Below are 18,765 nucleotides of genomic sequence, written 5' to 3'. Positions count from 1 at the left end.
GCTGCGGGAGGCTGGGCTCTGCCCTCACCTTGCAGCTTCCTGCTCAGCTCCAGCTTCTCCTGCTCCAGCCTCCGGATCCGCCGCTCGTAGGCTTCTACCTGCAGGCTGTTCTCCAGGTCCCGCTGCACACCCTCGTCTTTGGTCAAGGTGCTGGACTGCATTATGCTCTTCAGAGAGCCTCGGTCGGAAAAACAGCTGTAAGTGAAGCAACAGGGTTTTCTCATCTACTGAGAATTCATAGCTCATCAGCATTTTAGAACTTCTGGGGCAAAACACACGTCTTTCAAACAGGCCAACAACACTGTCTGTGAAAAGACTATAGAGTCAGAATTTAGAAGAGTCTTCCTTATGGCTAATGGTCAGATGACGGGGGGTGACAGACAAGGATGTGCCCTCCGAGGTGGTCAAAGAAAATGCCTCTGTGAAGGAGGGAATGGAATCCCTACGGCACCACTTACACTCAACCAGAAATGCAAGAGGAGACGGTATCCTGTGGGCATCTGGGCGTGGGGGCCTGGCAGAGGCCACAGGGGACGGCCCTGGATGCCTAGGCCATCGAGGGCCTCCTCCTGCTGCTGACCGACCGACGATTTCTGGGGATGGGCCGCTCCACCCTCCAAGGCTCATCCTCCCGCGCAGACTGAACAACCCGCACGGTTCTCTCAACTCCAGCACTGTGGGCGGCCCAGCCACTCACCAGCGACAGGCCCGCAGCGTGCACCACGTGCACGGATTAAAGCCCACGGTGCTTGTCTCACTCAGAGCTTAATTCTTGAACTGGTACACAAGTTACTTAGTTCTCTTGCTTTTAATGTGACAACGATGCTGGGGAGACTCCTCTGGCTCCTGCTACACTGAGTGCAGCCAAGGCATCTGCACACACACGTGTACGGAAGGGCCGGGCTGGTGTTTCTCAAGGGTGGCCCGAGCATGCTGTGCACGCCAGCACCGTGGGGTCTGTTCCAGAAGGAGGGCCTGGGCCTGACCCACCAAACTGGAGCCTCGGCAGGTGGGCCTGGAAACCCTGGGTGTAACAAGCACCCACGGAGCTAGAACGGGCCAGAAAAACGAGGAACCTCTGCATGAGGGATTAAGAGGTCAGTATGCCTACAGCATCTTGGACCCCTTCCTGTGGACTACGAGGCACCAGCTGTCACTCTGGCTCAAGTGCTGCTTAACCCCGGCACCTCACACCAAGGGAGCTTCAAGAGCTCAAGCAGAAACAACCCTCTCCTGAAGGCATTCTCATCAGTTCGGCTATGAGCTGCTGGAAGGTGCCAGGAGTCAAGTTGTGTTGCCCTCCTTCAGGCGCTGCGTGGTTCCATCTGCTTCACTTTGCCTGTATTTCCTCCTCTCTCCTCTCCTCCTGGCCCAGTTTTCTTTGAAAGCCGGTGACAGCTTGGCGAAGAGGCCCATTCAAGACAGAGGCTGACAGGTACAAAAAGTCACCACGGTATCTGGGGGCTGGAGCTACACGTGGGGCTTCTGTTCCTGGCTCTTTAGATTTCCATTACGTCTGGGACTGCGCTCCACGGTGGAAGCTACAGCGCTGCGGCTAAAATCCTTACGAAAGCCGGGCATGACCGGGGCAGGGACCTGCTGGCCACGGCCACTGACATTCTCTCAGAACAGATCTTGCCAACACTGATGGCCTGTAAGTCAGAAGTCAGCTAACTACCTCCCATGAACTAAGGATGGGTTTCCCATTTTCAAAGCGTTGTTAAAAAAGAAGACTATGTGGGCACCTGGGTGGCTCAGTTGGTTAAGCAACTGCCTTCGGCTCAGGTCATGATCCTGGAGTCCCAGGATCGAGTCCCGCATCGGGCTCCCTGCTCAGCAGGGAGTCTGCTTCTCCCTCTGACCCTCCACCCTCTCATGCTGTCTCTCTGTCATTCTCTCTCTCTCAATAAAATAAATAAAAATCTTAAAAAAAAAAAAAAGAAGACTATGTAACCAAGACCACCCTTTGTGGAAGAAGTCTGCTGGGCCTGCTACGTGTCACCGTGTATAGTCATCAGGTGGCCCTTTCAAAGGACAAGCCCTCCCCCCCAACACTGACGCAGGCATGCACCCAAAGAGGAGCAGCCCCCAGACTGCTCATCTAGCCCCAGGGGAGGCTCTGGCTGGAGAAGGATAAATCTAGACCTACCTTTCCGTTGTGAATGTAAAACCAATGAATGGCAAATGTAACCCAGAGAAGCCTGTATGAGAACCAGGAGGTAATATTTCCTGCAGAAGAACACATACAACAAAATTAAATCCATGTTCAAACAAAGGGAAAGAGGCAGGAAAGAATATTACCCATTGGTAAAATCAGGGGTGCATGAGAGAGAGTCGTGTGGCTTTCTAGGACATGGAGGACACCGCGTTCCCCGCCAGAGAGCACAGCACTGGCAGATTTGCAGTTCTCGGGCCTGGCTGCGCACACAACACAGCAGAGAGGACAAACACACTGCTTCAGATGAGATGATGTCCCGGGCCCAACGCGCACCCCAGCCCAGCCCGCTGTAGCCACGGCAGCCACCACTCCACGTGGCCCTAAGCAGAGGTGCGCAGATGGTGCACACACACAGCCCCGGAAAGCGCGGGGCAGAGCCTGGGGGCTTCCAGGCCCTCAGCAGAGACAGAGGCCAAAGGCAGAAGAGAGGCTTGGAAGCCAAGGTAGAGTATTGTAGGTAAATGTATTACCAACTCTGTTTTTCAGCTTCAGGATCCTTCTTTATCGAACATGAGACCAAAGTTATAATTCATCTGGGAGATGTCAGTGTGGAAATAGTTTCTTTGGAATCTAGGAAAACCCTTTCCACAGGACACTACTTTTCTCCGTGTCGTCTATAGTTCAGCTCTTATTTGAGTAAGAGGAATTCTCTAGGGAGCACTCAAGATCTTTCTTCTACTTGGTTGAACTTCAGTCCCTCTATCCCCAAACCAGGTCACATGTATGGACTAAAAAAGGCTGGGTTCGAGGAGATCAAATAACTTTACAGCCTCTACGCAAAACTCTCTGGGGCTAAAGGTGACGACCGATGCACCAGAGGCCCTGTTGGAGCGGCCAAACACCGACGGCCCTAGAGCCAGGACCCGATCTGGAGACTCCACGACATCAGTGGGAGGACTCCGAACCCACACACAGTCACTGCTGCTCCCAAACCCCTGCCATAGAAACACGTGTGTAGACACCCAAGCACACGGGACAGCAGGAAGCCTACACGCTCATGCGCGGGGACCGGAGCCCCAGAGGCTTGGGAGCCCGCTGTGGGGGAGTGGAGGGCTCCTCGCCTGCTCAGGGCCTCGAAGTCTGGAAGCGGGGACAGGGCTGTGGCGGGCTTCCAGATGGTGGCAGAGGTGACACAGTCGAATGCCATGAAAATACAGCACAAGCATGTCTGGTGAGTTCCAGAGGAGAAGAGCCACGTAACTCGATTTCACTCCCACTGAGCAAAAGCGTGTCTCGGGAGAAATGCTGGTTCCGCTCCAGACCACCATAAGAAAGTGAGTGTCGCAACGAAGCGAGTCAAGTGTACTGTGTGGTTCCCCAGTGCATGCAGGAGTTCACACCACACTACAGCGTCTACTGAGCGTGTGACAGCATTGTATCAGAATAAAGTACACACCTTAATTTAAAATACTCTACTGCTAAAAAGTGCTAACCATCACCTGAGCTTTCAACAAATCGTAAGCACTAATGACAGATCACGTAGCAAATACAGTAATAGTGAAAAAGCTTGAAATATGGTGAGAATCACCAGGATGTGACAGAGAGACACAAAGTGAGCAGAAGTGGCGCCCAAAATGTGCTGGAGGCACGTGCAAACCTTTAGTCTGTAAAAAACCCAGTATCTGCAGAGCACCATGAAATGAGGAGTGCCTGTGACCCTTACTTTTTCAAAGGCACATTAAGGACCAGGCTGAAAGGCAGAATAAAAGGTGTACTTTCTTAAAACAACTACCAGATTTTTAAAGAAACCAACTCAGTCCTAAGATGTATCATATTGGCAAGCAACACCTTCCACAGAACACTGGCACTATTCAGACCCACCGGGACACCACATGAGGACGCAACAGCGTTAACACTTACAATATTTCTTAGCACATCGTCATCCACATCAAAGTTGGAGGTGTCAGAAGGACTGCTCACGTCAGGAATATAAGGTGCTTCCAGGTTACGTATGTTTTCCCAATTCAGACCTTCAAAGAACGCATGCTTTTTGAAGTCCTCTATCCCGTTCTGGCCCAGCCGGCGCTCTCTGCTGCAGATGAGTCTCTGAATGAGGTCTTTGGCTTCTTCAGACACGTCGGTGACATGAGATGGAAACTGAAATCGCTCCTGGAGGGTGGGGAGGTCAGTGGACACAGGATGAAAACTTACTCAGAAAAATCGAAGGTATACAGACATTTCAGGAAACAGAGAGGCGACCGCTCCAAAGCAAGTCACGACTGCTTTCACGGTAACTAAAATGCAAGCCACAGCTAATGAAACTGAACTCCAGAAAGGCAAACGAGAAAATCATCAGTCTTACTGCTTTTACGTGTGGCAGACTCGGTACCACATTACACGTAAATGCCAACAATGATGGACAGTCACCCATCAAAGTGGCCGAGGACGCAGACCACGCGCTGTGTGGGACAGGCCAGTACAGCCCTCTCAGAGGGCGTTTCACCAGGAGCTATGGCAATCCCACTCTGAAAACTGTATTCTACAGGAACAGTCAAAAAGAGAATACCTAGCATGTTCACAACAGCATGATATTCTGACCAAGTAAACTGCAAATTACCTAAATGTCCACCAAAAAGGGACCTGTTAAAAACAGGGCACACACACGCCAAGAGAACGGGCTGTTTCTGTGCACCGGACAGATGACAAAAACACATGGACAGAACCACCTGGTCATATGCAATGTGCTGCCATTCATTCCAAACCCCCCCCCCGCCCCTCCCCTCACACACCCAGCCCAGGCCCGCCTCTGTCATCTAGAACCAGGGACAGCAGAAGCAGCTCGCGGGGTTGCGTGAAGATTAGGTGAGTGCAAGCACGCAAAGCGCTGGACCAGGCCCCACAGGGAGCGCGCTCAGTACCAGCAGGCTCCTTAGGATTCACGGAGTCCCATTCAGCACCTTAACAGCACTTATCATGGAAAAGCGGATGCGGTGATTTCCACCATCTACACTCTACCCTTCTGTGTCGTCTGACATTTTAATGGTAGGTATAGACTAACTTACAAGTGAAAAGAGTTATTTCTACCTTGGGAAAAGTGTTTTTTACAAGTATGGCTTGCTCTGATTTGTAGTTAAATGGAAGACCACCCACCACTTTCTGCTCCCCATGGGAGCAGTTAGTGAGGGACGGGGCTGAGGACAGGTCAGTGGAGGGGGTCACTCTTGGAGAGGCGTGGAAGGACGCTGAGAGCACGCTGGCAAAGGGTGGGAGCGGCATGAAGAAGACATACGTGACTGAGGGAAGCAGATGACAGAAACACGAGGAAGAAGAGTAAATGGTAAAGCAAACGAGAAATGGAGGCGAGGCAGAGGGGAGGCGAGGTCAGAGTGGAAAATGCACAGCTGGGAAAGGGAAAAGGAACAGGACCCAGGAGGTGGAAGGATGCCGCCATGTGGAGGCGCGTGGCCCCGTCATTGAAGCTGGTGAATCCAGACCCTTGGGTGGAAGTGCCCAACTGCTCCTCAACCCTGGCCATCCTGAGGCCACGCACGCTCAGCACGCTTCTCCTGGGCCGTGACCCGGAAGCTCTCCTCCCCTCATGCCCACACCTCCTGTGTCGGCCGCCGGTGTGGACCCTACTGCCGCAATCTCTCTGCTCCTGTCTGGCGGCCAGCAGCCTGCTCCAGCCCTAACACCTCTTCCCCAAAGATGCTAACAGCTTCCGAGCAGCCCTCCCGCCTCCAGGCCTGTACCTCGGGACTCGAACCAACAGGACATGGAAATGCAACGTCTTACTTCGTGGTTCATGATCTTTCCATAGGTCTCCACGAGTGACTCTGCGTAGAAGGGTGTTTCTCCGTACAGCATCTCGTACATGCAGACGCCCAGAGACCACCAGTCACACTCGGGGCCGTACTTGCCCATGCCGTCCTCCATCGCCTGCAGGATCTCGGGCGAGATGTAGTCAGGAGTGCCCACGGCCACAGAGGACTGGACCTTAGGGGAGAGGTGGTTTTGGGAGGGAAACTCTCAGGCCAAATTCCTAACTACCTTCTCTAAAATAGGGACAACAAATAACGAAATCATCATGAAATAAAACTGCGGCACTACACACTGGGCAGTTTCCAGAATGCACAAGACTGTCTTGCACACCTGGTCTCTCTGTGCCCAAAAGCCCACCTCAGCCCCCAGATGACACTGCAGTCCCTCAAGGGGTGGCATGGCCCACACGCTCCGTGACTGCCGCAAGTGTGGTCCAGGGGCCATGTGTGTTCAGGCTGACCCTTCACCACCCCCGTGTGCACACAGGCCACCCTGGGCTCTTGGAGAACAAATTCTAAGGTGGGGCCCAAGACGCTAAATTTCCAGCATGCTCCCAGGGATGCTATGGCTGCTCACCCAGAGCCTACCCTTCAGTCTCCCAAACGGGAACATCTGGAAGTAGGTCCAGGCACTAGCTGGGTGCTCAGGAATTCCCCAGATGGGGAAGCAGGAGGCTAAGGCCCCTAAAGGGGAAAGAACAGTCCCTCGGCTACTGATGTTAGCAGAACAGGCCTGTGACATCTCTACAGAGATCTGTGGCCAGAGAGGGCAGCAATCATCACAGAGAAAGCAAGAGGCAGTGAGTCAGCTGAGCAATCAGACTGGTCTCGGAGCACATGGAGGAGAGTCCGTAAGACTGAGGGAGAAACAATCACAGAAGGCCTGACTCTCCCTTGGGTCGTGTCTAAGGAGGGGGCCATGGGGTGCAAGCAGTACCCCGGGTCAGACTGAATCAGCGGCAGGGGGGGGGTCTGCCTCCATCATGTGACCAGACTCACTGCTCCGCCGCGCGGCTGCCCGCTGCAGAAGCTCCGAAGCGGACAGCGGGAAGACTGGAATATGAGGTCGTGACACGGGACGAGTGTCCACACGTGCGGGTAAGAAAGCTAACCAACACTCGAGCTCAGTCTGAGGCCACTGTTCTCGTCGTCAGAAGACTGGATTTGAGGACAGCACCAATATATCAACTCATCAATACGCAGAGCTTGTTGGAAAGAGAAAAGTCTAGCATCCAGGACCCCCGCTTCCAGATCTACAACACCCACAGAGAGAAAACTGCTCACTGACAGGAAGTCAGCTGCCCGCAGACAGAAATGAGGAGGGGTGGTTACAGTGAAGGTTTGTGCGCCCGACTGGCCTGCACAGGGTGTTTCAAGAAAGGACCCGAGGGCTGCCTGTCATCCACTGTAGCGCTGATGTGACTTTAGCTGCCTGGCCACGTGAGGAAACCTGACAACCCGTCCCCCCCAACTAAGAAGCATATGCATGACTTTTGTAAACACAGAAAGCTAAAAAGAGGTTTCAAACTTAAGTAGAACATTTCAACTGTCTCCTAAATGGATTTATCTTTTTAATTTACATTCATAAACTTGGTTTCTTAACTGGATCTCAAATTAAAATTTTAAGCCCCTTAATTACAAGCAAAACCCCAAATCAAATGGAAAATCTCCAACAAAATACCTACAGTTCCATCGTCATTCATCTTCAAGCATGATCCAAAGTCAGCCAGGCGGATGTGACCATTCACGTCCAAAAGGACATTGTCAGGTTTAATGTCTCTGTTAGTAAAATAAATAAACGAATTAACCATTTCCATGCTACACACTGAGTAGGTCAAAGCTCTTAACCTTAACAGCAGCGTACCAGCTGTGACAATCTTGGAAAAACGTCTCCCGTGACGCTTTACTTGGGTATGCAGTGGCGGTCTTCACCACTACCGCTCACTCCTGTGCGCGAGCTAATCCCCGTCAGTCAGGTGACAGGCCATTCCTGTTCCCACCACACGTGCCAGGGGCTGTGCTCGACCCCAGGTCTACGACGGGAACCAGACCCCGCGGCCCCCGCCTTCACGAAGCTTCCCACCAGCTGAGGTGGCAGAACATGAACACGGGATCGCAGACACACACACGTGGTCTCGGCACCACAGTATGACACGCGTGGTATGTACTGTGAAGAAACGTGAGTAAGTCGAAAAGGAAGCCGAGGGTGGCTGAGCAGAGACTGGATGAGAGCAGGAGATGGGTGAGGCTCTGGGGCAGAGACTGGATGAGAGCAGGAGATGGGTGAGGCTCTGGGGCAGGAGCCCAGCGGCCAGCAGCGCACTGCGTACCCGACGCCGGAGCTGACGGACAGACCTGGGGGCTGAAGACCAGCTGTCAGCAGTAAGCGCCTGGCAGGAAAGTAAGCCCACGGCCATACCTGCTGCTCTGTGTCCTTGGAAACGTAGGCCCCCAGGTAGGGGGACGACCTCTAAAGCACAAACCCTCCTTCCTGGCAGAACAAGCTCAAATGACCGGCCAGCATGAAAGGGAACACAAACGTCAGGAGCAAAAGAAGGCAGATGCTCACCCAGAGGAGTACAGGCAGGCACCGAGGCGACAGAATGCCACGCCTCCGGGAAGACAAATGCACACCCACTACTCCCAACATCGGGGGAGAGTCCCACAAACAAAATGAGCAGGGAAGAAAAAAAAAAGTGAGCAGAAGATGACAATTCTTACCCACAGGAAGACCCACAAAGCAAAAGAAAACTAGCACAGCACTCCAAACTGGAATAAACAAACAGGAATAGGAGAGAGAAAACAAAACAAACCCTCAACGAGTCGGGAAAATAAACACTAAGGACAGAACCAGACAAAAACAGGAAGAAATGAAGAGAGTCGATTTAACTCAGGAAGAAATAAAAGAAAAAGACAAAATCTTATCAGAAATGGTGACTAAATTATAAGGTGCTCCAAGGAGAACAAATTCAAATAAAGATCTGATGAAAGGCACTGAAGAAAGGGAGGGAAAGATCTAGAAGAATAAAAGGGAGACAAAGCAGTGAGAAGGGTCAGAGAGAACAGCTGGAAGGAAGTGGAAGACAGGCTAAGAAGACCCAGAACACAAATAACGGGAGTCCCCGAAGAAACCGAAACAATAAAACATAACTAATACTTGAAAATACAATTCGAGAGAACTTTCCAGAAGTAATAGAAAGGGCCTGCATTGACAGACTGATGGGCCCATCACATCGAACATTTTCCAACTATTTTTGGAGCCAGACAAGTCGATACTGAAGGTCAGAGGGATCGGTTACTGTGTGAGGGCAGCCAGAAGAACCGTGAGGAGAAAGCAAGGGGGCTGAGGGGGCAACTAGGCCTCCATGGACTCAGCCTCCATGACTAAAGCAGCAGGGCTCTGGTGCGGAGACACAGAGGGACGAAAGGACAGGATGGAATGTCCAAAACCAGACCAACCGCACAAGGAGTGCAGACGTGATGAGGATGTTCTCTCAGTCCACTGGGGCAGAGAGCAGGTGAATAAGTAAGCGGCTCTTGGGACAATAGGAGGGCCTCTTCAGGATAAAGTAAGAGCCATTCCTGGGGAGGCTCTGCAGAGCCGCCCTGACCACCCACTCCCCAGATCTCCATCTCGGTCAGGTTTCCTCTGCGCTATCCTGTGTCTCTTCCACACAGCTCCTTGTTCTCGCTGTTCCTTTTTCAAGACCGTTTTTGTTCTCTGAATATTCCTTCTCATAAAACCGCACCATTCTTCTTTCATTCCTAAGCCATACTCTGTTCTCTCCGGGGATGGGATATCCTCCAACAGCGAGTCTTTGTGAATCTGTGACTCTTCGTTTCTACCTTTGCTGAGATCTGGGGCCGACCTCTCAGAAGCACGGGTGTTGCGCTCCGCACTCCCTGCCGCCCACTGCGTCCTGAGCTGCAGAAGCCCAGCTGCGGGGCGGTGGGCACTGCCTGAGGTCACCACGGCCCACGGGCTACCACAGAAACAGGGCGCAGGGCTGTGGCATAGGGTCGGGATCGTGCATGTTAAATCCAGCAGGGCTATCACCACTCGTGCTGACAAAACACACTTCTTGCTGGCCCTAACAAATGTAGTTCCACCCCACTCACACTGTGTCCACCACGGGAGGCTGGGGTAGGACTGACTTCCTGCAAAACCTGACTCTGTGAACTTTCTACCAAAAATGCACAGCTTTCTGTTTTTAGACTGGGTCGTTCAAGCTCTAAGTCTGAATCCCGAGTTGATGGGGGCGCTAATTACATATTTAATTTTCCTCCTATGCCTGGATGTCGAACAACAGAGTGAAGCTTTACGTAGCCAATTAAGAAAATAAGGAGAAAGCTTTCTAATTAGGGAAAACAGGGAAAGAATAAACTGTTAATAAGGTGGTCAGATTAATTTCCCTGGAGACTGGTGACAAATGCAAAGACATTTATGTCTGGTATGAATCAGGCACAGTCTGTCAGAAAGGAAGAACATAAAATTGAAGGTTGAAAACAACTACAGTGAGCTGTTATAAAAGCAGCCGCAACGACATTAAGGAATCCATGAAAAAAGAGAAAATGCACTGTCCCAAACCTCATCACCCTAAAAGAAGTGACATTTGGGTGCAGCTCCCTCTGCTTACTCTATGACACACGGAACCTGTGGCCCGGTGCCCTGGGCAGGACATGTGGCTGAAGGCAAGCTGTCCCAGGGCCCTGCGCCTCAGTTTCCCTGCTGAGCAGTGAGGTAACACTCATGGCCATGTTAGGAGAACAATGGGCCCCGAGCCTCCCAACACGGGACAGTGACGCCTTCACAGTCCTAAGAGGAAGGTGATTTCCAATCTAAATTTCCATACTGGATCATCCATCAGTCACACATGTGGATGGAATTAAGATGCTGATCTCAAAAAAAATGATCTCAGGAGCCTCCTTTTCCAGAAATTACAGAGAGTATGTGCTACCAAATCAAAAGACTGAACCAAGAGGACGATACGATGCGTGACTCAGAAAACAAGGGATCCAATCCCAGGGAGATGGGCAGGGACCCTGTCCAGGGGCAAAACTCTCAGAATGAGGGCAGAGCAGTAGGCTCAGAGAACACCCTGGACAGAAGGGAATGGGAAGGAAGAGGCAGCTCCAAGCAAAATTAGACCAAGGCTACCTGCTATGTCTGTGTGTGCATAGCTTTATGATTTGGTCACAAAGTTTGGGGATAATTAGCGATGGCTCCCACGGAAAAGTACACTCATGAAAACACAGGGCCGCTACTAACCCTGGAGGAGACGAGTTCTACAACGGGGGTAATGCTGTAACTGCAGGGCTCATCTGTAATACTTAAACAGGCGCCGTATTATGAACACCAGACACAGATTCAACCACAAGTTATCATTTACGGCCTGGGATGATGTGGGAGGGGAGGATGGAGAGTGTGTGGGGGAGAGGGCTGGGAGAGAGAGACACTCTGTAAAAAGTAAATCTCCATTTTAATAGATGTGACCTAACTGTCCCTCCTCTGCGAAAAAGAGCACAGCAAGAGAAGCGCGTTACTCAGAAACAGGAGGTAAACAGCAGAAGAAACAGTTAAGAAAGGTGACAAGCTACCTGTGGCCAGTGGAATCTGGGCAGGGCAGGAGACTCATATACAACTATCTGACTTTGATCAAAATGAAACAACGCCCCCAGGACTGATGCGCTGTCTTAAACGGCAGAAAGCGACAGGCGGCTCTCGCACAGCCGAGCGCGGGCCCAGCAGAGGGCCCGGGACAGCGGGAGGCAGCCAGCCACACCGACCCCTCCTCAAGCGCCAGCCACACTCTCGCTCAGGCTGCTGTGGTATGCGCCCCTCTTCTCAGCCTCATCTTCCTCTGTGTTTCTTTGGGGGCCGTGGAACAGAGAAGGCACTGCTGAGAAAGCAGACACAGACACAGGGAACCCACGAGCTAGGGGGCAAGCATCCTGGGGAGGTGGGATCAGCAGGGGAGAGGGTGAGCCAATGTCAGGTAAATATCAAAGGTGGCTTCAGTGACTGGCACTCGAGCATCACGATCGTCACAGTAATGCTGGGATCCCCTGGTGCCAGGCGCTGGGGGCAGCTCAAAGTGAGGACTGCTAACTGCACGACCTCTCTGGAGGGCCTGGAACCTGGGGTCTGTGACACAGAGAACTCTGAAAGGGTATTTTAACACATTAGATGGAGTTTCTGTAAAACGTAAGAGGTGATTACCTGTGCACATAGTGAAGCTGATGGATGGAATCGATGGCCAACACCATTTCACCAATGTAGAATCTTGCCATATCTTCTGGAAGCTTGTCTTCAAATTTACTGAGCAAGGTCAGTAAGTCACCACCCACATAGTAATCCATGACTAAGTACTACAAATTGGGAAGAGACAGGAGAGAACATTTAGTCAGCACCAAGCCTGACAACTAAAGGCCAAACTCCCACCGTGAAGTCCTTTGGCTCTTCAAGTCTGGATCAACTGCTTGCTCCCACGTCATCCCATGTCATCCAGGATTTCCTGCTTTGATATATCCTAACACTGCTGTACTTTCAAAGTTAGGCATTTGGCAGAGAACAAACTTCAAGAGATAGTACATCTAACCAATGGAGAAAGTGACTGAAGGGTTTGATGCTGGAGAAGGCACAAAAGCCAGAAACATGATTTGTGATCTATCAAGTTCTACTGCGTTTAAAATAATTTTCCAGGGGGCGCCTGGGTGGCTCAGTTGGTTAAGCATCTGCCTTCGGCTCAGGTCATGATCCCAGGGTCCTGGGATCGAGTCCCGCATCAGGCTCCCTGCTCAGCAGGGTCTCCCTCTGCCCCTCCCCCTACTTGTGCGTGCATGCATAAATAATAAACAAACAAACAAATAAATAAAATAATTTTCCAGGCCCTTACATCACAGGAAGAGGACACTGGACCAGAGGAGGAAGGCGAGTTATCTAAAATCACATGAAACTAGCAGCTCTTATTAGAAAGGTGATCCCATGAACAAGCTGAAAAGTAGGTACTTATGAGTACACCCCCACGAAACATCAGAACATTTACTGCTTATGTAGAAATTAAAGCCATGAGAGAAAAACGTCCAGGTGCCGGGTGTTCTGCTAACGGGACTGAGCAGGCCCTCCCCTCGGAGCCGGCTCGTCCCAGGGCGGGAGGGGCAGGGCGGCCTTCTGTCTGAGAATAGTCTCTGGGCGCAGCACCCTGAATGCTCTGATGTCTGACGGGGCATCTTACAGGTCAGGGTAGCAACTGCTGGGGTCACGTCTCAGGGAGTCCTGGACAAGGGGGCAGGCCCCACCTCAGAGCACTCACCCCCCTTGAAGCCAGTTTCCTTTGAAGAGATGGATGCTCTGGTCTGAGCAGTTAACTAACCAACAGAGGGGAAATACCACCACCTTGTTTCCTAAGCCAGGCAAACAATCACTTTATTTACTGAGAACCTAACAACAGTAAGAGTTCCCACTCAGGAAGCAACTGAGTTCTGTGCTTTCAGGCCTGATTCACCCGCTCTGCAGATGCCCACAGCAGCCCTCCCCACAGATACCAGCACGGTCCTGTTCTACAGGTGAGGAAGTGAGGCTCGATGACGCGCCCGAAGTCCCCCAGCCAGCAAGTGACAGAGCTAGGATCTGAACACAAGCAACTGGACCCAGGCCCACAATGGCAAACATGGCCCTTGGTGCCTCATGAAAGAGGAGAGTAGCCACCATGCTGCTGGGCTCCTCCGAGGAGGGAGAGCCTTCACTCTAGGCCCCTGCTCTCAAAAGCACTTGTGCTGACAACCCTCCCATCCTGCCTCACAAGCCACTCTCAAGACTCACGTCGGCTGACCCCACCTCCCTGCCTGATCTCAGGGCACCGGGGCACTGCAGCCTGCCTGTCCAAGGGCAGGAGTCCTGTGTAATCAGGTTCCCCTCACCCATGCCCACAACATCTCCTGTTTCACGGAAGACCCTCGATGGCACCCACCGAGCTAGTGCTTTCCCTCGTTCACTCACTCATTTGCTCATTCTCAGCTAGGAGCCCTTGGCACCCCTCCAAGGCAAGGGGTGCTCCTCCACAGAGCTGACATCGAGGGGAGGGCCAGAGACCCTAAGTAAGTAAGGAGACGGTCACAAGACTTTCAGAGAGCGCTAAGCACAAGAAGAAAACAAAACCACACAGCATGCTAGAGCATGACCAGGCTGCATGGACCATCAGGCAGATGTCTTGGGGCCTACACGACAGGCAGAAGCCGGCCTTGGCACGGGCCAGAGGTCATGTTCCAGACAAAGGGACGTGTGCAAAGGATGTGGCCCGTCAGGGGGAATGGAGAACAGTGACTATGGCCGGAGCACGAGCAGGGGGTGGGGGTGAGGCCAGGACCCACAGACCACAGCAGGGACCGCAGGCCCCACTCAAAGAGCCAGGGAAGCTGCTGGGAGGTCCTGGGCTAGGCAGCTGCAATCTAATGTACTTTACAAGCTTGCTCTGCCTGCCCAGGAAGAAGGGACTAGAGGATGAGGGCCAAGAGCAGGACAGGAGAGGGGCTGGGAGGCCAGGCAGCAGGTGACGGTGACAGGCATCGGGGAGGGCAGAGAGGATGGATCAGGCATCGTGGCTATCTGGAGGCAAAGACCAGAGCACCTGCTGACGGACGCATGCGGGGCGAGGGGGTAGGTGAATGAATAGCCAAGTTCTGCAGCCCCTAAGAAAGCAGTAGGAATAAGTCAAGCACCACGTCTAGCTGAATCTCAACGGTTTCCATGTCTACCTGGAAATCTGAAAAGAAAAATAAAAACGTAGTATAGCAGTGCTAAATATGATTGACAGGCTCCTGGAAAACGAATTTGTAAGGAAAGTAAACTGTAAGGGCTTATAACGCAGACACTTAGAAACTGATTTTTGGAATAAGAACTAGACCAATTATCACGTAACACAGGATTCTAAGTAAGGCAACGCCCTTTCACTTACTAGTGAAACAGGTTTAATTTTTATGACATGGCAAGTTTAGATACCTACAACAGAAATTATAACACGAACTGGCTTCGCAGGGCAGCCCAAGGAATCCACCTAACACAGCCGGCACCCCCCCCCCCCCCCCCACCCCCCGCGGCACTCAGGCCGCGTGTTTGCCGGGCCTGCTTCGCACCCGCCCCAAAAAGACTGCCACTGTCCCAGAGAGAAGGAAACTTGCCCCAACTCACCACTCGGGGGCAGCAGAGACAGCCAGACCCTGGGCTGCCAACCCCAGCCTGAGGACCCAAGAAGGCCCAGAGTCCCTGCTCTCCTTCTCCCTAATTGTCACTGTACCTCTATTTGTGCAACTCTAAACACTCAAGAAGATGGCTTCTTGGCTGGAATTCCTAACTGACCGTCTGCAGTCAGAATAAGCCTGGGGACGCCTCACACTTCAGACTGCAACATGCCGTGCCGACTTCAGGGAAGACACATTGCTCTCCATCGGTACAGACCCACATTGCCTAGACTGCTCAGAAGCTTCATTCACATGGGAAACAGGCTGGAGCCGGTCCCCTGTGAGCAGGGGGTTTATGTGGAGAGGGCCCCAGGGCGTCAGGACTCTGCGGTCTGTGGGGAAGGGCACTGAGCACCACTTCCTGCCACAGGCCGGGGCTGCGGTCCTTGCTCAGCCCCTGCATCTGTGCGACAACCTTGGGCAGATCCCTTCCTGCTCCAGACACTCCATTTAAAAAGTGGTGACAACCATGAGCGCCTAAGCCATGGGGTCCCTGGGAAGACAGGACTGAGGTGACCCATGCGCCACTGCTCAGTAAACACAACGGTCCCCTCTGTAGAAACAAGCATGTTTATTTAAAATTCTTTTATTTTTTTTTTAATTTTAGAGAGAGAGAGCACACACACATGAGTGAGCAAAGGGGGCGGTGGGGGGGAATGGGGGAACAGAGGGAGAGGGAAAGAATCCCAAGCAGACTCTACACTGAGCGCAGAGCCTAACGTGGGGCTCGATCCCACAACCCTGAGATCATGACCTGAGCCGAAACCAAGAGTCGGACGCTTAACCAACTGAGCCACCCAGGCGCCCCTATTTTAAATTCTAGATAAAGGGTATAATAGACCCTTTTACCTAATTCTGGGCATTTCAATCTAAGGGATTTCTTTTGATGTCTGAAAGAGACTGCTCTATGATGAGTAAGAGAGATCCCACGTCACTCGGCTTGCTGTAGGAAATGGAGCACGCTAGTGAGGGTGCGCTCAAAGAGACAGAGGTCCCCGCCCTGAGGCTGTGCTGACCCTCGAAGGCACTGCGGCCAATGCTGGAGCTGCGCAGGCCGGAGGAGCAAGGCAGAGACCAGCTTCTCCGGGTCTGTGCTCGCCCGACACCCGGAGCTCCACATAAAAGGACTTCAGGTTTAGGCGAACCTAGAGTCACTCTTGGAATTCAAAGTGCCTGAGACCCAAGGTTTGGTTTCCCTTCACTCTGAGCTATTGTGTTTTTTTGTTTTTTGGTTTTTTTTTTTAAGATTTTTATTTATTTGACAGAGAGAGAAAGAGCACACAAGCAGGGGGAGCGGCAGAGGGAGAGAGAGAAGCAGGCTCCCCTGCTGAGCAGGGAGCCCGATGCGGGACTCGATCTCAGGACCCTGGGATCATGACCTGAGCTGAAGGCAGCCGCTTAACCGACTGAGCCACCCAGGCACCCTCACTCTGAGCTATTGTGTCTGCGTTTCCAGGTGTCTACGTTCTCGTCCAGGCGTGTGCTGGTCACACGGCAGACTGGTCAAGACTGAAAGGAAGCCCAGCTCAAGTCAGGAGAAACAGATGCTAAGAGTCCCCCCAAAACCCCGTGTCAGAAGGCCTCAGAGAGCCCAGCTCGTCCACCTGGGAGGACTGCAAACCAGCTCAGTGTCCTGGGCCTGTCGCCAAGCAGCAGGACAACAGCCACGCGGCGTGAAGGGCTGAGCCCCTGTGGCCCTGCAGCACTCCCTCGTCTCACACGTAACTAAAGATGGAAAAGGTTTAAGATGAAAAATGTTTGACGCCCCCAGCTTAAATGGAATAAACCCAGTGAACAAAATAATCAGGTCATCTAGTAATTAGAAAAAGTATACAATCTCATTAGTCTATTTTTTAAAAATTCCACCTGATTACTACATTAAAACAAACCCCTAAGTTTTCTCTGGTCATATATACGTTTCAACAATGTCAATTCCCAACAGTCTTACTCATTTTTTCGTAACAGCATAAAGGAATCAACAAACTTCGGCCACACGCCATCTGACCGAGCCTCAGCTCCCGGAGACCCACACGTACCAGGTAATTCTCGTCCTGGAAGGCATAGTGCAGCGTAGTGATCCACTGGCAGTCCCCGTTCACCAGCACGTCGCGCTCTTCTCGGAAACAGGCAGTCTGTAAGCAATCAGGGGGAGAGGCGGTCTATGTCCATCTGAGGAGTACAGTCCCGAAGAGAGGGGACCCCGCTGGGACCCAGGCTCTGGAGACAGTGCTGGAAGCCTGGCCTCCCTCCCTCACCTGCAACCTCCCCCCCAGGCGGCTCCCACCTGCTCCTCAGTCTTTCTTTACCTGCGCTGGCTGAGAGGCCGAGTGCCTCCGGGTTCCTCCAGGCCCCTGCCCACACTCCCTCCTCATGATGAGCCTCCCCCCGCCACGTGCCCGCTGCTGCAGCTGGGAGAGTCCACCTGGCTCGAGGGTGGACGCCAGCCCCTCCCACCCAGCAATGCCTGACCTCTCCTGAGCAGGCCAGCTTCGTCTTGACGGCCTATGGCGTGGCCACCCCGTGTCTGCCCTCTCGCAGACCGTATGGCTGGCAGGGGAGGGCACACCCCCGCCTCGTGATCTGAGCCATGCCATGGCATTTACTTCCAGCATACTGACGCACGTGATAGCAACAGGATGCTATGAAGACCCATGGCCTATCGCATATGGGTAAAAGGCTAGCTTTCAGGCTGTCATGGTTTGTTCAAGAAGTTTACTACACAGGTGGCCCCTGTATTTGAAATGCCCAGGTTCTCTGGCAAAATTACAACAAAACGTTCTCTTTATTGAGCACAGAACATTTTAACTCCTTCTTGTACTTGGAACTTGCAAAGCTTCACAAAAACAAGAGTGGCACTAACGGGGCCCCGCCCTGCCAGGCACTGGAGAATTCTACCCGTTCTCTCAGGAGACCCACAGCGGCCTGTAGAACCTGTTTCCTATAAGCTTTGTTCTGAACTTGTTTTCTCAAGTTTTTCCTTCAACAAGATGACTGAAGTAGATGTGCCCCGATTCTACTAATTAAAAGCAGAGAAAATAACTCGAATGGGCCAGCAATCAGCTTACACTGTCCAGTTGTGCAGAGACCAGAGGTCCCGGAGCCCCTGCGGCCCCTCAGCCAGTGGCCACCAAGACCACAGGGCCTGGTGCAGGGCGGCCACAAGACGCTCCGCGTTCTCAAGCGTCTACCTATCCACGTTTAGAATGAAAGCCATTCTTACACTGAGGATCCACAGCATAGTGACCCACAGACAGGAAATACACGTATTATTCAGCAGTTTTGTTTTGTTTTCAGAGCAAAGTTTCAGGACTTTTTTTTTTTATGAGCTAAAAGCCCAGCATGATCCACAAGTTATGAATTCACATGGCTTTGCAACTTCTGTACTGCCCCCTCTTGTTGACTTCACGTGTTTAAAGATTTTTAGAAGTTAATATAAAATGTTCAATACAGGCTTACTAAGTAAGAATAAAAAAATGAATTACTGTAACCAGCATTTTATATCAATATTATGTTTTTGTACCATCACACACACATACCCCATTACATATA

At 52.0% G+C, this 18,765-nt stretch overlaps 1 protein-coding gene across 5 annotated transcripts in view; it reads right to left on the bottom strand.

Annotated features, from left to right (window-relative positions):
- Positions 1–18,765, bottom strand: part of CDC42BPB (CDC42 binding protein kinase beta) — a 98,616-nt gene that overhangs the window by 36,063 nt on the left and 43,788 nt on the right. For all 5 annotated transcript variants that reach the window (XM_021679858.1, XM_044918120.1, XM_044918121.1 and 2 more), the window contains exons 4-10: positions 17,253–17,348; positions 12,200–12,348; positions 7,665–7,758; positions 5,954–6,154; positions 4,079–4,327; positions 2,150–2,229; positions 29–195 (exon numbers count right to left, since the gene is read on the bottom strand). In XM_021679858.1, coding sequence (XP_021535533.1) covers positions 29–195; positions 2,150–2,229; positions 4,079–4,327; positions 5,954–6,154; positions 7,665–7,758; positions 12,200–12,348; positions 17,253–17,348 — 1,036 coding nt within the window. The remainder of the gene's footprint in view (positions 1–28; positions 196–2,149; positions 2,230–4,078; positions 4,328–5,953; positions 6,155–7,664; positions 7,759–12,199; positions 12,349–17,252; positions 17,349–18,765) is intronic.

The sequence above is a fragment of the Neomonachus schauinslandi genome, chromosome 9 (genome assembly GCF_002201575.2).
Source record: "Neomonachus schauinslandi chromosome 9, ASM220157v2, whole genome shotgun sequence".
In the NCBI taxonomy this organism is placed as follows: Eukaryota; Metazoa; Chordata; class Mammalia; order Carnivora; family Phocidae; genus Neomonachus; species Neomonachus schauinslandi.
This window is presented reverse-complemented; position numbering and strand designations above follow the sequence as displayed.